The sequence below is a fragment of the Mytilus trossulus genome, chromosome 8 (assembly GCF_036588685.1).
Source record: "Mytilus trossulus isolate FHL-02 chromosome 8, PNRI_Mtr1.1.1.hap1, whole genome shotgun sequence".
NCBI lineage: Eukaryota > Metazoa > Mollusca > Bivalvia > Mytilida > Mytilidae > Mytilus > Mytilus trossulus.
In genome coordinates this window covers 72,377,718-72,395,653 of record NC_086380.1, presented here as the reverse complement: position 1 = coordinate 72,395,653, position 17,936 = coordinate 72,377,718, and the positions used below count along the sequence as shown (strand labels likewise).

General features: G+C 33.1%; 1 protein-coding gene across 1 annotated transcript; it reads right to left on the bottom strand.

Annotated features, from left to right (window-relative positions):
• Positions 1–485: 485 nt before the first annotated feature.
• LOC134727961 (uncharacterized) lies at positions 486–16,221 on the bottom strand. The gene is made up of 2 exons (XM_063592359.1): positions 16,189–16,221; positions 486–2,147 (listed from the first exon to the last, which is right to left on the bottom strand). The coding sequence occupies exon 2, from the start codon at positions 2,136–2,138 to the stop codon at positions 486–488; it is 1,653 nt and encodes a 550-aa protein (XP_063448429.1). The 5' UTR covers positions 2,139–2,147; positions 16,189–16,221.
• Positions 16,222–17,936: the final 1,715 nt, after the last annotated feature.

Below are 17,936 nucleotides of genomic sequence, written 5' to 3'. Positions count from 1 at the left end.
TTACACAACTTAAAAACTGAGAAATTCGAAACTTTTCTTGTAATGGTAAATCATAACAGTATATATATCTGGAACACTACTGCTCTAAAGTGTTGTTTTTTTTAAGTATGCGTGGATATATGTTATTTTCAACATACAGTTGTGTGAAGTCATTGTTAACGGATTGTTACTCTGTCGATCACGTGTTATTCCTGCTGTTCCATCAATTTTCTTACGTTATACTAGTGATTCATCAAAATTGATACAAAGTTGTTTGATATGATACCTAGTTATAAAAAAGGGACGAAAGATCAATAGGGACAATTAAACTCATAGATCGAAAATAAACTGACAACGCCATGGCCTAAAATTAAATGACAAACACAAACTGTATAGTATATACAATGTCTAACAACTTAAAAATAAGAATACAAAACAATTCAATTTACATCCGACATAATAAAGAAGAAATCAATGGATTCTTTAGAACAATATCAGTCTGTTCGTCAATTTTTGCATTTATATACATATACAGATGTACAAAGTATATTAATAACAAACAGTTTTGTAAAATCATTGTTAAAACACATTCCATACGGACGGTGAATACCATTATCTTTGTTCATCATTTCCTCACAGTGTTCCCCCTCAAATGACATTCTCTGTATATTGCTGTTTTCATTATTACCGTAGTAAATGTTACCTTGTCTATCGCGTGTTACCCCCGCTGTACCTGAGACGTCCTTACTGTATACTAATGTTCCATCTAATTTAATGCATTGGAGTTTGTTAGGACTTCTAACAAAAAACTGTTTATGACTAAAATCGTATAACATGAAGAAAAGATCACCAGATCCTTGTTTAATTGTTGTTAAAATTTTTCCATTAGTGCCTAATGTTTTGATAGTACCATTCATACCTCCAACATAGATTCTGTCATGTCCAGCAGTAATACCATAACATCTAAATCCAACGTTAACTTTGTTGTCCTTTGTCATCTTTGTCGTATTTATAAATTGTATAGACTCATTGTCAGGGAGGGTGACAACAGCTCTGTCTGTGCCAGGTATCACAGCAACACCAAAAGGACTAAAGGAAAACCGTAACTCTGTCTCGTAATCCTTGCAGTCTCTGTAGACATATAGTTTCGGATCGAATGTATAATGATTAGTCAGAAGCAATTTATTATCGTCGGTGACGCATATATCTATTAAATTATAACTTTGCTCTGTTTTCAATTGAAGTTCTGCATCCATTTCAAATCCAGCAATATGTTTTGTTGGTTGTGCCATGATCTGGGCCTGTTGAAATTTTGTTGGTTTGTATTGAATTTGACAAGAGCTTACAGACTCTGACAATGTTCCTAAACATTCAAGTTTACTTTCTTTCTTTTCATCAAAGTCTATCATGATTTCTTGGGAATTAGATATCAACTTAAGGACACTAGCTTCGGCGCTTTGGATATGTTTTACTTGTTCATGCAAGGATACAAAAAGCTGATTATTTGATCCATGATCTTTCAAAAAATCAATTTCTTTCTCGTTTGTTTTTAAGTTGTCTAAAACTTGTGATATTTCTGTTCTTTGTTTGCTGATTTCATTTACGCGTTTTTGTTGAACAGATGACAAATTGGCGTGAAGATCCCGTTCAAGATCGTCGATTTGTTTCAATAAACGGGATTTCACTTCACTAATCTGTCTGGTTATGATTGTTTTAGTTTTCTCAAGTAATTGAACGTTTGACTCTCTGTTGTCGTGTAAATCATTTAAGGTTGTAATAAGATGTTTTATGTCCACCATGATGTCGGAGAACAATGCAGACTTTTTGACATCTTTCGACGCATGTTCTAATGGTAGAACGTTTTCACATTTTCTGTGGTCTTTAGGAATGCAGGCTCTACAGCAAACGATCACGTGATCTGTGCAGAAATAATCCATAAGCATATCTGGATGGACTTTGCAGATTTTCTTCGCAGATATTTGAACGTTGAAATCGACAGACGACAAATCTATAATATGATGATATTTGAATGCTTTCGACCGCGTATGAGACTCAGCGCAGCCTGGGCATAGTCGCTCTTCACAGTCGGAGCAATACTTTGTTGCTGATATTGATAAATTTGCCTCAGTGCACGGATCACAAAATATCGCTGTAGCCATTGAAAAAGTCTGGAAATAAAAATTAAATGATTATTACAGCATTTAAATCTTATGTATGAAACAATCAATCGACACTCTTGTCTCGTTTTTACTTATTTCGAAATGTTGCTCAGTTGTGAAAACCAAGTATTATTGAAAAGCGGTATTTTAAATCCTATATTGAAAACTCTAGATATTCATTTATTGAAACAAAACTTGAGATTAAATTCAACAAATTGGTCAGCGGAATTGCATTTCATCAAAAGAATAGATGCATAATCTGTAATTTGTTGTTTGGATGTACAAGTACCCGGCCACGTCCATTTGTATTTGTAGTATATGTATTTTTATCCATCTAATGAGTTTAGCCTTTTTTTGACTGATTTGTATAGTTCGTTCTTATTTTGTTATGCTATTTCAATGTCACAAGTTAAGGGAGGGTTGGGACCCCGTTTACCGTTTAACCCCATCACAATATATATGTATGTGCCTGTACTTAGTCAGGAGGAGCCTGTAATTCTGTTATTCAGTCGTTGTCGGTTGTGTACGTGTTACATATTTGTTTTCGTTTATTTTTGTACATACATTAGGCCGTTATTTTTCTCATTTGAATTCATTTACATTGTCATTGGGGGGAGGGGGGCTTTGATGGCTGTCTAATCGGGATGGGCTCATTGTTGAATACCGTACGGTGACATATAGTTGTTATTTTTGCTGTCCTTTGGTCTGATGGAGAGTTGTCTCATTGGCACTCATACCACAACTTCATATATCTATTATTTGACATAAGTCGAAAGTGAACTGACAAAGACATGGCTATTTAAGAAAAAAGACCGACACACAAATAATAGTACAAATAGCACAACTTAGAAAATTAAAGACCGAGCAACACAAACCCCACCGAAACCTGGAGTGATCTAATGTAAATCAATACTGATTCACATGTGGTAACCGCTAGAACCTTATACAATGTTGTCAATACTGATTCACAGGTGGTAACCGCTAGAACCTTTTACAATGTTGTCAATACTGATTCACATGTGGTAACCGCTAGAACCTTATGCAATGTTGCCAATACTGAATCACATGTGGTAACCGCTAGAACATTATGTTGCCAATAAGTAAAAATATTTCTGTTCTAAATTTAAACTGTATATCTTACTACAAAATTAGTTTTTTTTCCTGTGTATATTATTGTGTATTGCAGCTTTTTTGTTCAAGGCTGTTGTCTTTTAATGTAATTGTTTAACATTTCACAGAGAAAATTTATTCGTTCAGTGTATGTTCACAAGTGTTTATATGGCTTTTGATGAGTTAAGCAAGGACCAATGGACTTAAAAATCTACGAGTCTAGCTACAAATTTATTAGTCCTGCAAAGATAACATTCATCGATTACATATTTTACCAAGATCATTTTTTTTCCCCAAAGATTTCTTGATTTACGTTTCCTTGGGTCAATTTCATAATATTTATTCCGATCTTCCTTTTAAATCTTTCTAAATGTCTTTTTTGTTCGATACAACGAGTTATTTACAACACAAATTTATCCTGGTCCGCCGGACCACCAGCAAGTAAAATCAACTGGTCTGACGCAAATTGTACTGGTGTCAGACCACTGGAACATCGGTTATTTCGACCCCTTGTTATGTCTCGACTATATACCATGTTTTGGTTGACTGTCAGAATTTGTCTGTCTGTTTTGACGTATATGTGGACAATTGGTAGAGCTCATTATTCTGTACACATATTTTCCTTTTAGATATCTCTTGTTATAACGATTTTATAAAAAAGTAGACAAAACTTGCTTTTTACCCCAATGTTCTATTTTTCTGCAATGCCAGCCATGTTGGTTGGTAGGCAGGGATATCTGACACATATTTTAATTACATACCTTTATGATGTGTGTTGCCAATTAGGGAAAATTTGTCGCAGTAGTTTCAGAGGAGATGATTTTTGTAAAAGATTTCAAAAGTTTACAAAAAATGTCGAAAGTTGACTATCAAGGGCAATAACAGCTAAAAGGGTCAATTGACCATTTTGGTGATGTTGACTTATAAGTAGATTCTTCTTTGCTGAACATTTTTTCTGTTTACAGTTTATTGGTGTCTATTATAATAGTCAGGATAATAGAACCAAAAACTGTTACATTTCAGAAATTACCAACCGGTTGTCTGACGCATCTAAAAAAAAATCAGGGCTTATCCTGATGAACTTTTTAAACGTGTAAGACTTGATTACAATGCTTTGGTTTCAGAGATGTAACTCAAATACTGCATTTTTATCCCATGTTCTATTATTAGGCATATGCTTTATGTCCCGAGTATTGGATACATTTTTTTTAATAATACACTCTAAGTATGGTTAAGGCTTAGTTTGGTTCAGTTTGGCAAAGCAGTTTCAGAGAACAAGATTTTTTTTTTAAATTGTTAAAAGCTGACTTTAAAGGGCAATAACTCTTAAAGGTGTCAATTGCCCATTTTGGTCATTTGACTTATTTGTAGATCATACTTTGCCAAACAAATCCCTGTTAACAGTTTAAATCTATCTATCATAATATTCAAGATATTTTTTTTTTTAAATCAGGGAAGATGGAATTTGATCTAATGAACATTTTTCTCTTGTCAGATTTGCACTAAAGGCTTTGGTTTCAGAGCTTTAAGCCAAACACTGTATTTAACCCCCTTTTTCTTTTTTCAGTCGTGGCAGCAATCTTGGTTGATTGTCGGGGTCATACATGTTTTAAAACTAAATAAGGATAGTTTAGGTCAAATTTGGTTCCATTTGGCCTAGTTGTTTCAGAAGAGAAGATTTATGATAAAGTTAACGAAAGACAACGACGACCGACGACGACGGACACAAAGTGAGTAGAAGGCCTTTTGGGTCAAGTGCTAAAAATGGAGATTTTAAATGGTTTAGAATGCTTCAAACGAGTCGTGTATGGTTTAGGCTGAAAACATGTTCGCTTGCGTATTGGTTATTAAAGCTGTTGGTGGACGTTTCGTCCCCGAGGGTATGACTAGCCCATTAGTCAAAACTTCGGTGTTGACATGAATATCCAAAGTGTGGTAATTGTAAGAAATTTCCTGTTTACAAAACTTTCCATTTTTCGAAAAACTAAGGATGTTCTAACCCGAGGCTAATATTACCTTAGCCGTATTTGGCTTCAATTTTGTACTTGTTTGGCTTTTAAAATATTTTGATATGAGCGTTACTGATGATTCTTATGTAGACGAAACGCGTGTCTGGCGTACTAATTTATAATCCTGGTACCTTTGATAACTATTAAGTACAGGTCAATAACTGGTTAAGACTGTTTTATATTGGTTGAGTAATAGTTAAGCCTATTCTAAATGGCAAATATATGGGTCTAGACTTTCGTTTACAATATACTCAATGTAAATAACCTTTTCCATAGCCGGTTTATAGTCTAGATGAGTTTCAGCGATTCGCACTTTTCACACAGTGCATTTAATTTATATATTGATATGGCTAGGTAAACAACATGAGTGAACATGAACAATGATAGCTATTTGTATATACACACTGTCGCTGATCACAGATAAATGTATGAAAAGTGTTTTCTTCAAAAGTGATAATTATATTGTCATACAATAACAAGAATATAAATAGGAAATGAAAATCGTTAAATTTAAAATTTACTTTCGGTTTCAACTATTTCAACCTATATATCTTAAAATTGTGTCGTCACAAAGATTATAACACTAAAAATCGCTAACAACTTGAAACCATACACTTTTTTTAACTCAAAGTAACAAAAGATCAAAAGTGAGGAATGTATACTTGTTATAAGTTATTATAGTTTCTCGAAGACATAAGTATTTACACACTTACCCGCTTTGTATGTCTGAACAAAATTCAAGATAGTTTATTGTATGGAAAGCTGTATGGAACACATTTCACATCTTCCTGAATGGAAACAACTAAATGCATATATAATACAGCCGCATTTACTAAGTACCTTAACCGTATGAGTTCAAATGTATGAAAATTGCTTACTTAAAAAATCACAATTATATTGTGATACAATAAAAAGAATGTAAATAGGGAAGGACAATTTTTCAATTTGAAATTTACTTTCGGTTTCAACTATGTCGACTATTATCTCAAAACGGTGTCATAACAGTGAATACAACATTAAAAAACGCTTGCGAGTTGAAACCAGTCACTTTTTAAGATAAAAAATGACAGTGGTAGCTGTATACTTTAATAAAGGTATACTTGATGTTGACGAAAACAGTTCGTACATGAAAACACTTACCGGATTAACGATGTCTGAACAAAGTTCAAGTTCGTTGCAATCGAAAACTGTACGACTGTCATTACTAACCGTTCTAAATTGTTTTTAAATCTTAAATAATGTGAAGCAGGAACTCCGTTCGGAATATTTTCTAAAACATGAATGGTTACTTAAAACAGGTACGGCAAGATAGATACGAACTAGCAATATTTCTCGTCTGGAATTTAAACTAAAAACTACCAACAATAGAGTGGATGAAGAAAATCGAGTTACTGGTATAATAAGTCTTGCGCAATATTTTATGGGAACAACAATATGTCATCATCAATCATTAATCTATCTACTAAATACATGATTGCCAACTTTTCGAGATATATTCAATATGCAGTTTACAGTTGTGAGTACAATCTAAATACACGATTGCCAACTTTTCGAGATATATTCACTATGCACTTTACAGTTGTTAGTACGATCTAAATACACGATTGCCAACTTTTCGAGATATATTCACTATGCACTTTACATTTGTGAGTACAATCTAAATACACGATTGCCAACTTTTCGAGATATATTCATTATGCACTTTACAGTTGTAAGTACAATCTAAATACACGATTGCCAACTTATTCGAGATATATTCAATATGCAATTTACAGTTGTGAGTAATATATCCTTTAACAGGGATCTGTAACGTACAGAGATAAAGGCTCTCAATATACACTCATCATTGCATGCAACATCTCCTTTCTTTTGTAAACCCCTGGTATTATAAATAAGAAGCTAATAGGATATAACACATCATGACTCAATAACGTAACATATTCAGACAGTCCATGCCTAATTTAAACTGTCAGTTTAAGGTATTAAAGTTTTAATGACCCATTATAAAACATATTATTTACAATTAAAGTGCCATTGCGTTTGAAATATTTATCTTTACATGCTAGTCAGATCTGTAATTAAACTACACTGTGGATTCATTATTATTCGTTGGATACCAATTTTCGTGGTTTCGTGGGTTCAGATGTATGCACACTTAGGCAGAACCACGAAATTGAACAAGCACGAACATGAAAGTTTTCCCTAATTTACAAAAAATGAGATTTCCGTTTGAAATCCCTATGTTCAACAGAAAGACCAACTTAATTATGTAACGCGCATATAAAGACAAAACGAAAAAAAGAATCTAGCAATTTTTATATTTCACTGTTGGATATATTGTTTTGTTTTGATGAAACTCAACAACCTATATTTTAGTGAGTGCTTTCATCGCAAATAAAACATGTCTAAGTTTTTCTGCTTTGTATCGATCTGACAAATTGAGCCCTCATCAATTTATGTTGTATTTTTTCTGTAAAAACCACTGCAGCTTGGGTGGGCTGGGCGATCATAAGTAGGCCCATTCTTTAAATGTATGTTCCAAACCCTAAGTCTGGAGGATAGTGGCTATCGTTGGAACATCTCTGTCATATTTTTTTTCATTAATAGTTTTGTAATGAGCTAGGTCCTTACTTCTTTGGTTTGAATTGTTACAAATATTGAATATGTCGGGGCCTTTTATTTCGTCTATACTTTGTATACGATATGTTTTTTTTTTCTCACTGTTGAACATGTTGAAGACAATTCGGTAAATCAAGATTACTAAGTAAACATTCGTTTCAATTGTACATTATTGATAGTTGTCTCCTTGGCAATCCTACCATATTTCCTTAGTTACATGCTGAAACATCTCAATGGCAATCCTACCATATTTCCTTCGTTATATGCTGAAACTTCTCATTGGCAATCCTACCATATTTCCTTAGTTACATGCTGAAACTTCTCAATGGCAATCCTACCATATTTCCTTAGTTACATGCCGAAACTTCTCAATGGCAATCCTACCATATTTCCTTAGTTATATGCTGAAACTTCTCAATTGCAATCCTACCATTGGTCCTTAGTTACATGCTGAAACTTTTCATTGGCAATCCTACCATATTTCCTTAGTTATATGCTGAAACTTCTCATTGGCAATCCTACCATATTTCCTTAGATATATGCTGAAACTTCTCATTGGCAATCCTACCATATTTCCTTAGTTACATGCTGAAACTTCTCATTTGCAATCCTACCATATTTCCTTAGTTATATGCTGAAACTTCTCATTGGCAATCCTACCATATTTCCTTAGTTATATGCTGAAACTTCTCATTGGCAATCCTACCATTTTTCCTTAGTTACATGCTGAAACTTCTCAATGGCAATCCTACCATATTTCCTTAGTTATATGCTGAAACTTCTCATTGGCAATCCTACCATATTTCCTTAGTTATATGCTGAAACTTCTCAATGGCAATCCTACCATAATTCCTTAGATATATGCTGAAACTTCTCATTGGCAATCCTACCATATTTCCTTAGTTACAATGTATATGCTGAAACTTCTCATTGGCAATCCTACCATATTTCCTAAGTTATATGCTGAAACTATCTATTTAACTGAAATAAAAAAGAATCTGGTTCAAAAGTTGATCTTTCATTGGAATTGACTCCGTTGGACGACTACAGACCATAATTTCTTTTTTTAAACATCTTTATCATATAGTGGTCATCTTTTCGTTAATCCTTTCGTGCCCTTATTTTCAATGCGAGACTTATTAGTCAGTGGAATTGCATTCCATCAAAAGAATAGATGCATAATCTATACTTAGTATCTTTTTGTTGTTTGGGTGTACAAGTACTCGGCCACGTCGAGTTGTATTTGTAGTATATGTATTTTTATCCATCTAATGAGTTTAGCCATTTTTTAACTGATTTGTATAGTTCGTTCTTATATTGTTATGCTATTTCACTGTCCCGTTTAACCCCATCACATTATGTATGTATGTGCCTATCCAAAGTCAGGAGGAGTCTGTAATTCTGTAATTCAGTGGTTGTCATTTGTGTATGTGTAACATATTTGTTTTTGTTCAATTTTGTACATATATTAGGCCGTTATTTTTCTCGTTTGAATTCATTTACATTGTCATTGGGGGGGGGGGGCTTTTATGGTTGACTAATCGGGATGGGCTCATTGTTGAAGGCCGTACGGTGACATATAGTTGTTTTTATAGCTGTCCTTTGGTCTGATGGAGAGTTGTCTCATTGGCACTCATACCACAATTTCATATACTGTGGATTCATTTATTTTCGTGGGTACCAATTTTCGTGGATTGAGGAAAACTTGCATTTTCGTGAATATTTGATTTCGTGGTTTTCCAAAAGTCTGCATTTAATCATACAGAAAAGTTGTAATTCGTTAAAAATTAAAATTCGTGGTTTCCCTTTACCCACGAAGTCCACGAAAATTGGTATTCAACGAAATACAATGAATCCACAGTATCTATTAATTGACATAAGTCGAAAGTGAACTGACAAAGACATGGTTATTAAAGAAAAAGGACCGACGCACAAAAATAGTACAAATAGCACAACTTAGAAAAGTAAAGACCGAGCAACACGAACCCCACCGACACCTGGAGTGATCTAATGTAAACCAATACTGAATCACATGTTGTAACCGATAGAACCGTATGCAACGTTGCCAATACTGATTCACATGTTGTAACCGATAGAACCTTATGCAACGTTGCCAATACTGATTCACATGTTGTAACCGCTAGAACCTTATGCAACGTTGCCAATACTGATTCACATGTTGTAACCGATAGAACCTTATGCAATGTTGCCAATACTGATTCACATGTGGTACCGATAGAACCTTATGCAACGTTGCCAATACTGATTCACATGTTGTAACCGATAGAACCTTATGCAATGTTGCCAATACTGATTCACATGTGGTAACCGATAGAACCTTATGCAACGTTGCCAATACTGATTCACATGTGGTAACCGCTAGAACCTTATGCAATGTTGCCAATACTGATTCACATGTGGTAACCGCTAGAACCTTATGCAACGTTGCCAATACTGATTCTCATGTTGTAACCGATAGAACCTTATGCATTGTTGCCAATACTGATTCACATGTGGTAACCGCTAGAACCTTATGCAATGTTGCCAATACTGATTCACATGTTGTAACCGATAGAACCTTATGCAATGTTGCCAATACTGATTCATATGTGGTAACCGCTAGAACCTTATGCAATGTTGCCAATACTGATTCACATGTTGTAACCGATAGAACCTTATGCAATGTTGCCAATAAGTAAAAAGATTTCTGTTCTAAATTTAAACTGTATATCTTACTACAAAATTATTTTTATTTTCCTGTATATATTATTGTGTATTGCAGCTTTTTGTTCAAGGTTTTTTTTTATTGTTTAACATTTCACAGACTGAGGTATTCTACAGTCGTCTTTATTTATACACCCCTTATTTCATTGATTTTTTATATATACTAGTCAACAAAAGAAACGATACACGTCTTTGAAATAAACTACATCAAAAAGTATTAAATATATTACAAAAAGAGATACACTATTTTGAAAAGCTTTCATTTGCAATGTATGCACATGTGATAATGAAAATTAAAACTTGTCGGAAAGTATCTAAATTCCGTGTAAACGATTATAGGGTGCAATTTAGTTTGCGGAAAGTTGAATAAAAAATCGACACGTAATGTTTAAGCACTAAATTTAATTTCAAATTCGTTTAAAAATATTCAGTATGCTAATCAAATTGTGTTTTATGTTGTGACTAATGGGTTGACATATTGTTTTTTTTCTATTTTGGGAAAAAAAAGTGATTTTTGAAATCTCAAAAAATGCAAAAAACATTTTTTTTATTTTTGTCTCAAATTCTCAAATCAATGCTTTAGATATGAAAACAACACACTGTAAATTAGGAACCTTTCGGATTGCTTTTAAGATAGTGACCTCTTTTTAAATATCGCTTTACACATACTGTCTATGGTGAATCAGTTGAAAATGTATACATGTTAACGATTTCTCGTGGGGCAGAACTTTGCTAAACAAATAAACAAAGAAACTGTATGATTTTTCAAAACAAATGATGGCAAACATTTTCTTTACCTTTAAATGAGAGGTTGGCATCATAAGTTGGAACTTCTGCTTTTTAAATTGTCGTTTTATGTAAATTTTGTAAAAAGATTAATAAATCGCAAAAAAATGTCACGAAAGCAAAATAACATTTTTTTTTGAACGGATCTATATTTCCATAATGTTAAAGTATTACTACCTTCAATATTGGTCCTATAAACGGAAAACTTTATCTTAAATTTGAAAAAAAAGTCTTGTATCGTTTCTTTTGTTGACTAGTATACATTGTATCATAGAATTTATTCGTTCAGTGTATGTTCACAAGTGTTAATATGGCTTTTGATGGAGTTAAGCCAGGACCAATGAACTAAAAAATATTTTAGTCCTGCAAAAATGACCGTCATTTAATTTGATAAGTAACCTCACGTACAGTTGATTTCATAGGTTTTTTTTATTTTTTTGGTAAACAAACCGAGATTGCAATGCAATCAGTGATTGAAACGACAGATCCCTGCTGGTCGCAAAGCAAAATCTACTGGTCCGACAAAAAATATATTGGTGTCAGACCATTGGAACAGCGGTAATTTCGACCCCTTGTCATATCTCGTCTATATACCAGTTTTGGCGTATATGTGGACGATTTGTTGAGCTCATTATTTTGAACATGTGTTTTCCTTTCATATATCTCTATTTATAACGGTTTAAACCAGATGCTCGCAGGCGCAGTTTTATACGACCGCAGAGATCGAACCCTGAACATTTGGGGCAAGTATGGACACAACATTTAAGCTTGATAAAGCTCTGAATTTGAATTGTGATTAAATAGTTGACACAACATAGGTTTCTGACACAATAAATGTGGTCTAAGAATATAAACTTAAAAACTTTAAAATTTTAAATTGGACTTTTACCTATTATGGTCCAATATCCAAAATCTAAATACATATAAAAAAAAGATGTAGTATGATTGCCAATTAGACAATTGTCCACAAGAGACGGTTAGATTCAGCATATCATAGAACCCCAAGAATTCAATTTTTGATGAAATCAAATAATGTTCAATTTTAGACCCTTAAGACCTCAATGTGGATCAATTTGATAACCGGGCCTAAATATTAAAAATTGAAATACATGGTTAGATGTAGCATATTTAATAACCCCATATATTCAATTTTTGTTAAAATCAAACAAAGTTTATTGTTTTAACTCTTTGGACCTTGATGTAGACCAATTTGAAAACGGGACAATACTGTGCAGTTGAATATTTATGCTATTACTCAAAATTGTGCAATTGAAAATGTCTTGCTATTGCGCAATATTGTGCAATTGAAGATTTCTTGCTGTTGCACAATACTGTGCATTGAAAATTTCTTGCTGTTGCACAATACTGTAAAATTGAAGCATTCTTGTTATTGCGGAATACTGTGTAATTAAACATTTCTTGCTATTGCACAATACTTACGGAAATATAATGATTTTGGACCCCGATTTGGACCAACTTGAAAACTTGGCCTATAATTAAAAATCGAAGTACATGTTTAGATTCAGCAGGTCAAAGAACCCCAATAATTCATTTTTTGTTAAAATCAAGCTAAGATTAATGTTGGACACTTTGGACCTTATTGTAGACCAATTTGAAAACAGGACCAAAAGTTAAGAATCTGAATACACGGTTAGATTTTGGCATATCAAAGAACCCCAATAATTCATTTTTGATAAAATCAAACAAAGTTTAATTTTGGACCCATACGGCCCCTAATTCGTTGTGACCAAAACTCCTAAAATCAATCCCAACCTGCTTTTTGTTGTCATAGACCTTATGTTAAAATTTTATAGATTTCTATTAACTTATACTAAAGTTATTGTGCGAAAACCAAGAAAAATGCTTATTTCGGCCCATCTTGACCCCTAATTCCTATTTACTAAAACGTCTATTTACTTTTACTAAAGTAAGAGTTCGAAAACCAAACGTCTTCGGACAAAAAGGACGACGACGACGCCAACGGCATACCAATATACGACCAAAAAATTTCAATTATGCGGTCGTATAAAATAATACCCCTATGTTCTATTTTCAGCAATGCCAGCCATGTTGGTGGGTACGCAGGGATATCTGACATATTTTTTAACTTCATACGTTAATGATGTCTGTGGCCAATTAGGTTAAATTTGTCGCAGAAGTTTTAGAGGAGAGGATTTTGGTAAAAGGCTATAAAAATTTACTAAAAATTGTCAAAAGTTGACTATAAAGGGCAATAACTCCTAAAGGGGTCAATTGACCATTCTGATGATGTTGACTTATTTGTAGATCCTACTTTGCTGAACAGTTTTACCGTTATCTCGATCTATCATAATATTCAGGATAATATAACAAATAAAGGGCTGCGCTTTAGCGCATGATACGCCCGTTGCTCTTTCAACTTGTCTTTTACGCTTTAAATGAATTTATATATTAACTAGAAATAATGTAAGCCCTGTCAATACCCCCCTCCCCCCAAATAATAAATAAAAATGCAAAACAAATTGGCACTATTAAGTCTACCTCAAATTTAACTAAGTTTTTGGTAAAATCTGATATTTATACAAATCAAAAGGGATGTTACATTAATATATTCACCAAAGTTTCACTAAAGTTGCATAAAATCCCCCTTTTTTAAGTATAAAAATTCATTACTTAAGAAAACGTAAAATCTTAAATTTATAAAAATGGAAAGGAAGCTTATGTCAATAGATATAAACAATTTATCAAAGTTGCATAAAATTTTGTGAAAGTGTTAGTTATTGTCCCAAAATTGGAAAATCCCCCCTTTTTCTAAGCCTAAAATTTCAAAACATGGAAATGTAAAACCTGAAATTTATAAAAATTGAAAGGGAGCTTACATCAATAGAAATAAAAAAATCACCAAAGTTTCATGGACATTGGTGAACGCCTTCTGAGTAATTGTCCGAAGTGTTAAAAATCCCCATTTATTTTTGAATAAAGCCCCATAAATCCAAAATAAAAAATCTGAAATTTATAAAAATTGAAAGGGAGCTTATATCAATAGATATAAACAATTCACCAAAGTGTTATTGACATTGGTGAAAGCCTTTTTGAGTAATTGTCCGAAGTGTTGAAAATCACCCCTGTTTTCTGAATAAAGCCCCATAAATCCAAAACTTAAAATCTGAAATTTAAAAAAAACGAAAGAGAGCTTACGTCAATATATATAAACAATTCACTGAAGGAAACTGATGTTCACCTCAAAATTTACTCTGAGTACAGACAAACCTGCATATCTGTAAAACTTTTCAGGCATAACATGCCCTAGATAAAAAAAATTGAAATATGTTTTATGTGTATGAAAAATAAAACTTAAAAGGATTTTGCAGTCCACTTTTTTTCGTCCTCCAGAAGGTGCCAAAATAAACTGAGTTGGGAAACAGGTTGAAGAACTTCCCCACAGGTAATATTTGAAGTGAGCGTTTTTAATTGACATGGAAAACAGATACCTGACAATAAGTAGTGATTTAAACTGTGTAACTGAGTGGACCATATCAAGGTAAACAGGGACGAAAAAAGGTGCATGGCAAAATCCAGTTAAGTTTGGAATTTTCTAAATCATACAAAGAATTTGAATTCTTTTTATCTAGGACATGCTATGCCTTAAAACTTGTCCAGATGCACATGTTTGTCTATACAAAGAGTAAATATTGAGGTGAACATACGGCCATTTTAGCCATAGGGTCCATATAGATATAGGAAGATGTGGTGTGAGTGCCAATGAGACAACTCTCCATCCAAATAACAATTTAAAAGGTAAACCATTATAGGTTAAAGTACGGCATTCAACACGGAGCCTTGGCTCACACCGAACAACAAGCTATAAAGGGCCCCAAAATTACTAGTGTAAAACTATTCAAACGGGAAAACCAACGGTCTAATCTATATAAACAAAACGAGAAACACGTATATATTACATAAACAAACGACAACTACTGTACATCAGATTCCTGACTTAGGACAGGTGCAAACATTTGCAGCGGGATTACACGTTTTAATGGATCCAAACCTTCTCCCTTTTTCTGAAACAATAGCATAACATCACAACATAGAAAAAACATACGATAAAATATCAATTGGCTGACTTAACTCAATCAAAAAACGTATGATTACAGAATGAACGAATAAATTTGATCTGCGATATCTGAATACAAATGCACAGTTAATTAAATATTAGAGACAAACATTCATGACCAAAAAGCTAACAAACAAATTCAAACACAGGACATATGAGCATTTAGACTGTTATAGATTGGTCGAGTTTAGTGAAGACTATTTTCAATGGCAAAGATAAGGGTCTAGACTTTTTTCTTATAATATAGTCAATTCAACTAACCTTTTCCAAAGCCGGTTTATAGTCTGGAGGAGTTTCATCGATTCGTACTTTTCACACAGTGCATTTAATTTATATATGATATGGCTAAGTAAACAACATGAGTGAACATCAACAATGAAAGATACTTTAACACACCCACTTCTGCTGATCATGGATAAATGTATGAAAATTGTTTACTTCAAAAATGATAATTATATTGTTATTCAATTACAAGAATGTAAATAAGAAATAGAAATCGATAGATCTAAAATTTACTTTCGGTTTCAACTGTGTCAACCTATATCTCTCTAAATTGCGTCGTTACAATGATTATTACAGCAAATAACGCTAACCACTTGAAACCATACAACTTTTTTAAAAACAAAATAATGACAATGACAGCTGTATACTAGTTATAAGTTTTAAATTAGTAGTTTATCGTAGACAACATTACGTACACACTTACCCGATTTAAGATGTCTGAACAAAGTCCAAGTTCAAGTTTGTTGTATGGAATGACAGCTGTAATTTAAAAGTACCTGTTACCGTTAGAAATTTTAAAAAAAAACAAATCTCACAAAGTGAGTAAAAACACATAATACACTCATATTGAAATATCTTAAAAATTTGAATTGTTAATTTACCATTGAATTAGCAAAGAACTTATTTTAAAAGTTTAGCAAAATATTTTATTGGTTCAATAATCAGTCACCCTCATTCTCAAATCATCATGTATTTTAAAATTGGGAGTAAGATAGACAGTGAACGGGATCTGTAACACACAGAGTGCTCGGCACCAAACCGACACGATACATTGGACGTAACATCGCCATTCTCTTGTAAACCTCTGGTTTGTATTAACGAAAAGCGAAGAGGGTATGACACGTCATAAAAGTAATATATTCAGAACATCCATGTTAACATGGTTAAGTATAATTGAAAGTATCTGTACAAACTATGAAAGTTACTATGAACCATAATAAAACTATTTTGTTACTAGAATATCAATGCAATGATAAAGATGTTACACGTCAGCGAGAATATGTTGCGCGTTGATAATAAGTCAATGTATTTCTGTAATCAGTCAATGATGGATACCATATTTTCATTATTGGTCGTTGTCAAAAGTGTAATATAACGTTTATTTTAAGTTCAATTGAGTTAAAAATATTCATCTTGACATACTAGTCTAATCTGTATTTGAACCAATAGTGTACCTTTAATGATTTTGAAATGGTGACTTAATACGAAAACATTGATTATGATACTTCATGACGATGAGAAAATAAGAAAAAAAGTATTCAAGATATAAGAAAATGATTTATATGAAAGCACGATACAAAAAGAGATTTTTTTCAATGTCAGTGGGACAGCCAGTGACATTGAAGAGCTACTTCCGGTAGTCCCGCGGGAAAGGGGACATAATCTAAAAATTTTGAGGTGGCGCTGTAACCAGCGTTTAAACAAAAACGTAGCCTGTGCTACAGACAATAAATCTATTAAAACAACTTATCATCCATCAGTATTTGAGTTTATTTTTTCATTAGAATAGATTTTGTCACACGACTGCCAAATTCAGTATTCAAATAAGTGCTCCGTTACTGAAATATGATAATCCAAAAGACTACCTCCGTTGATTTCCAAAAAACCGCGGGTAATCCCCACGACTACAAACAACTGACACAAATGCATCCTAAAGCTTTTCATTGGTTGAGATATAAAAAAATGTGACCTAGAAACATATGGGCACATGACTATGTACAGGATTCCCCGTCACTCTGAGTCTTGTTTACATAATAAATACTTCAACCGGAGGTCAAAATTCAACATTTTTCAGACGTTTTGGGAGTTATTTCTGTGCAAAATCAAGCAAATTATGTCATATTTTACAGATTTTAAGCACAAAATTGATTGAGACAACGAAGGGTGATGATGTTTTCAGGATTTGAAATATATTTTTCTTAAAACGTTGAGTGGTTGAAGGCTTTACAACGTCATTTGTTGATGTTTACAATTTGCTCAAACTCCTCGTATCACATTTTCTGTAGTTATTTAATTATGCTGCTGATGTATAACAGATTTATGGGCGAGATTTATGTATTCATTGAAACTTATTTAATCTATGAACGAATTTGTCCATATAAATAACTTCCATTGTCTGGAAGTAGACCTACCCCCCTTTTGTCAACAACAAAAATTTCAGTTAGTCAAAAG

Bases quoted from the DNA above. Each gene is read 5' to 3' on its own strand.
- LOC134727961 (XM_063592359.1), bottom strand. From the start codon at position 2,138: ATGGCTACAGCGATATTTTGTGATCCGTGCACTGAGGCAAATTTATCA.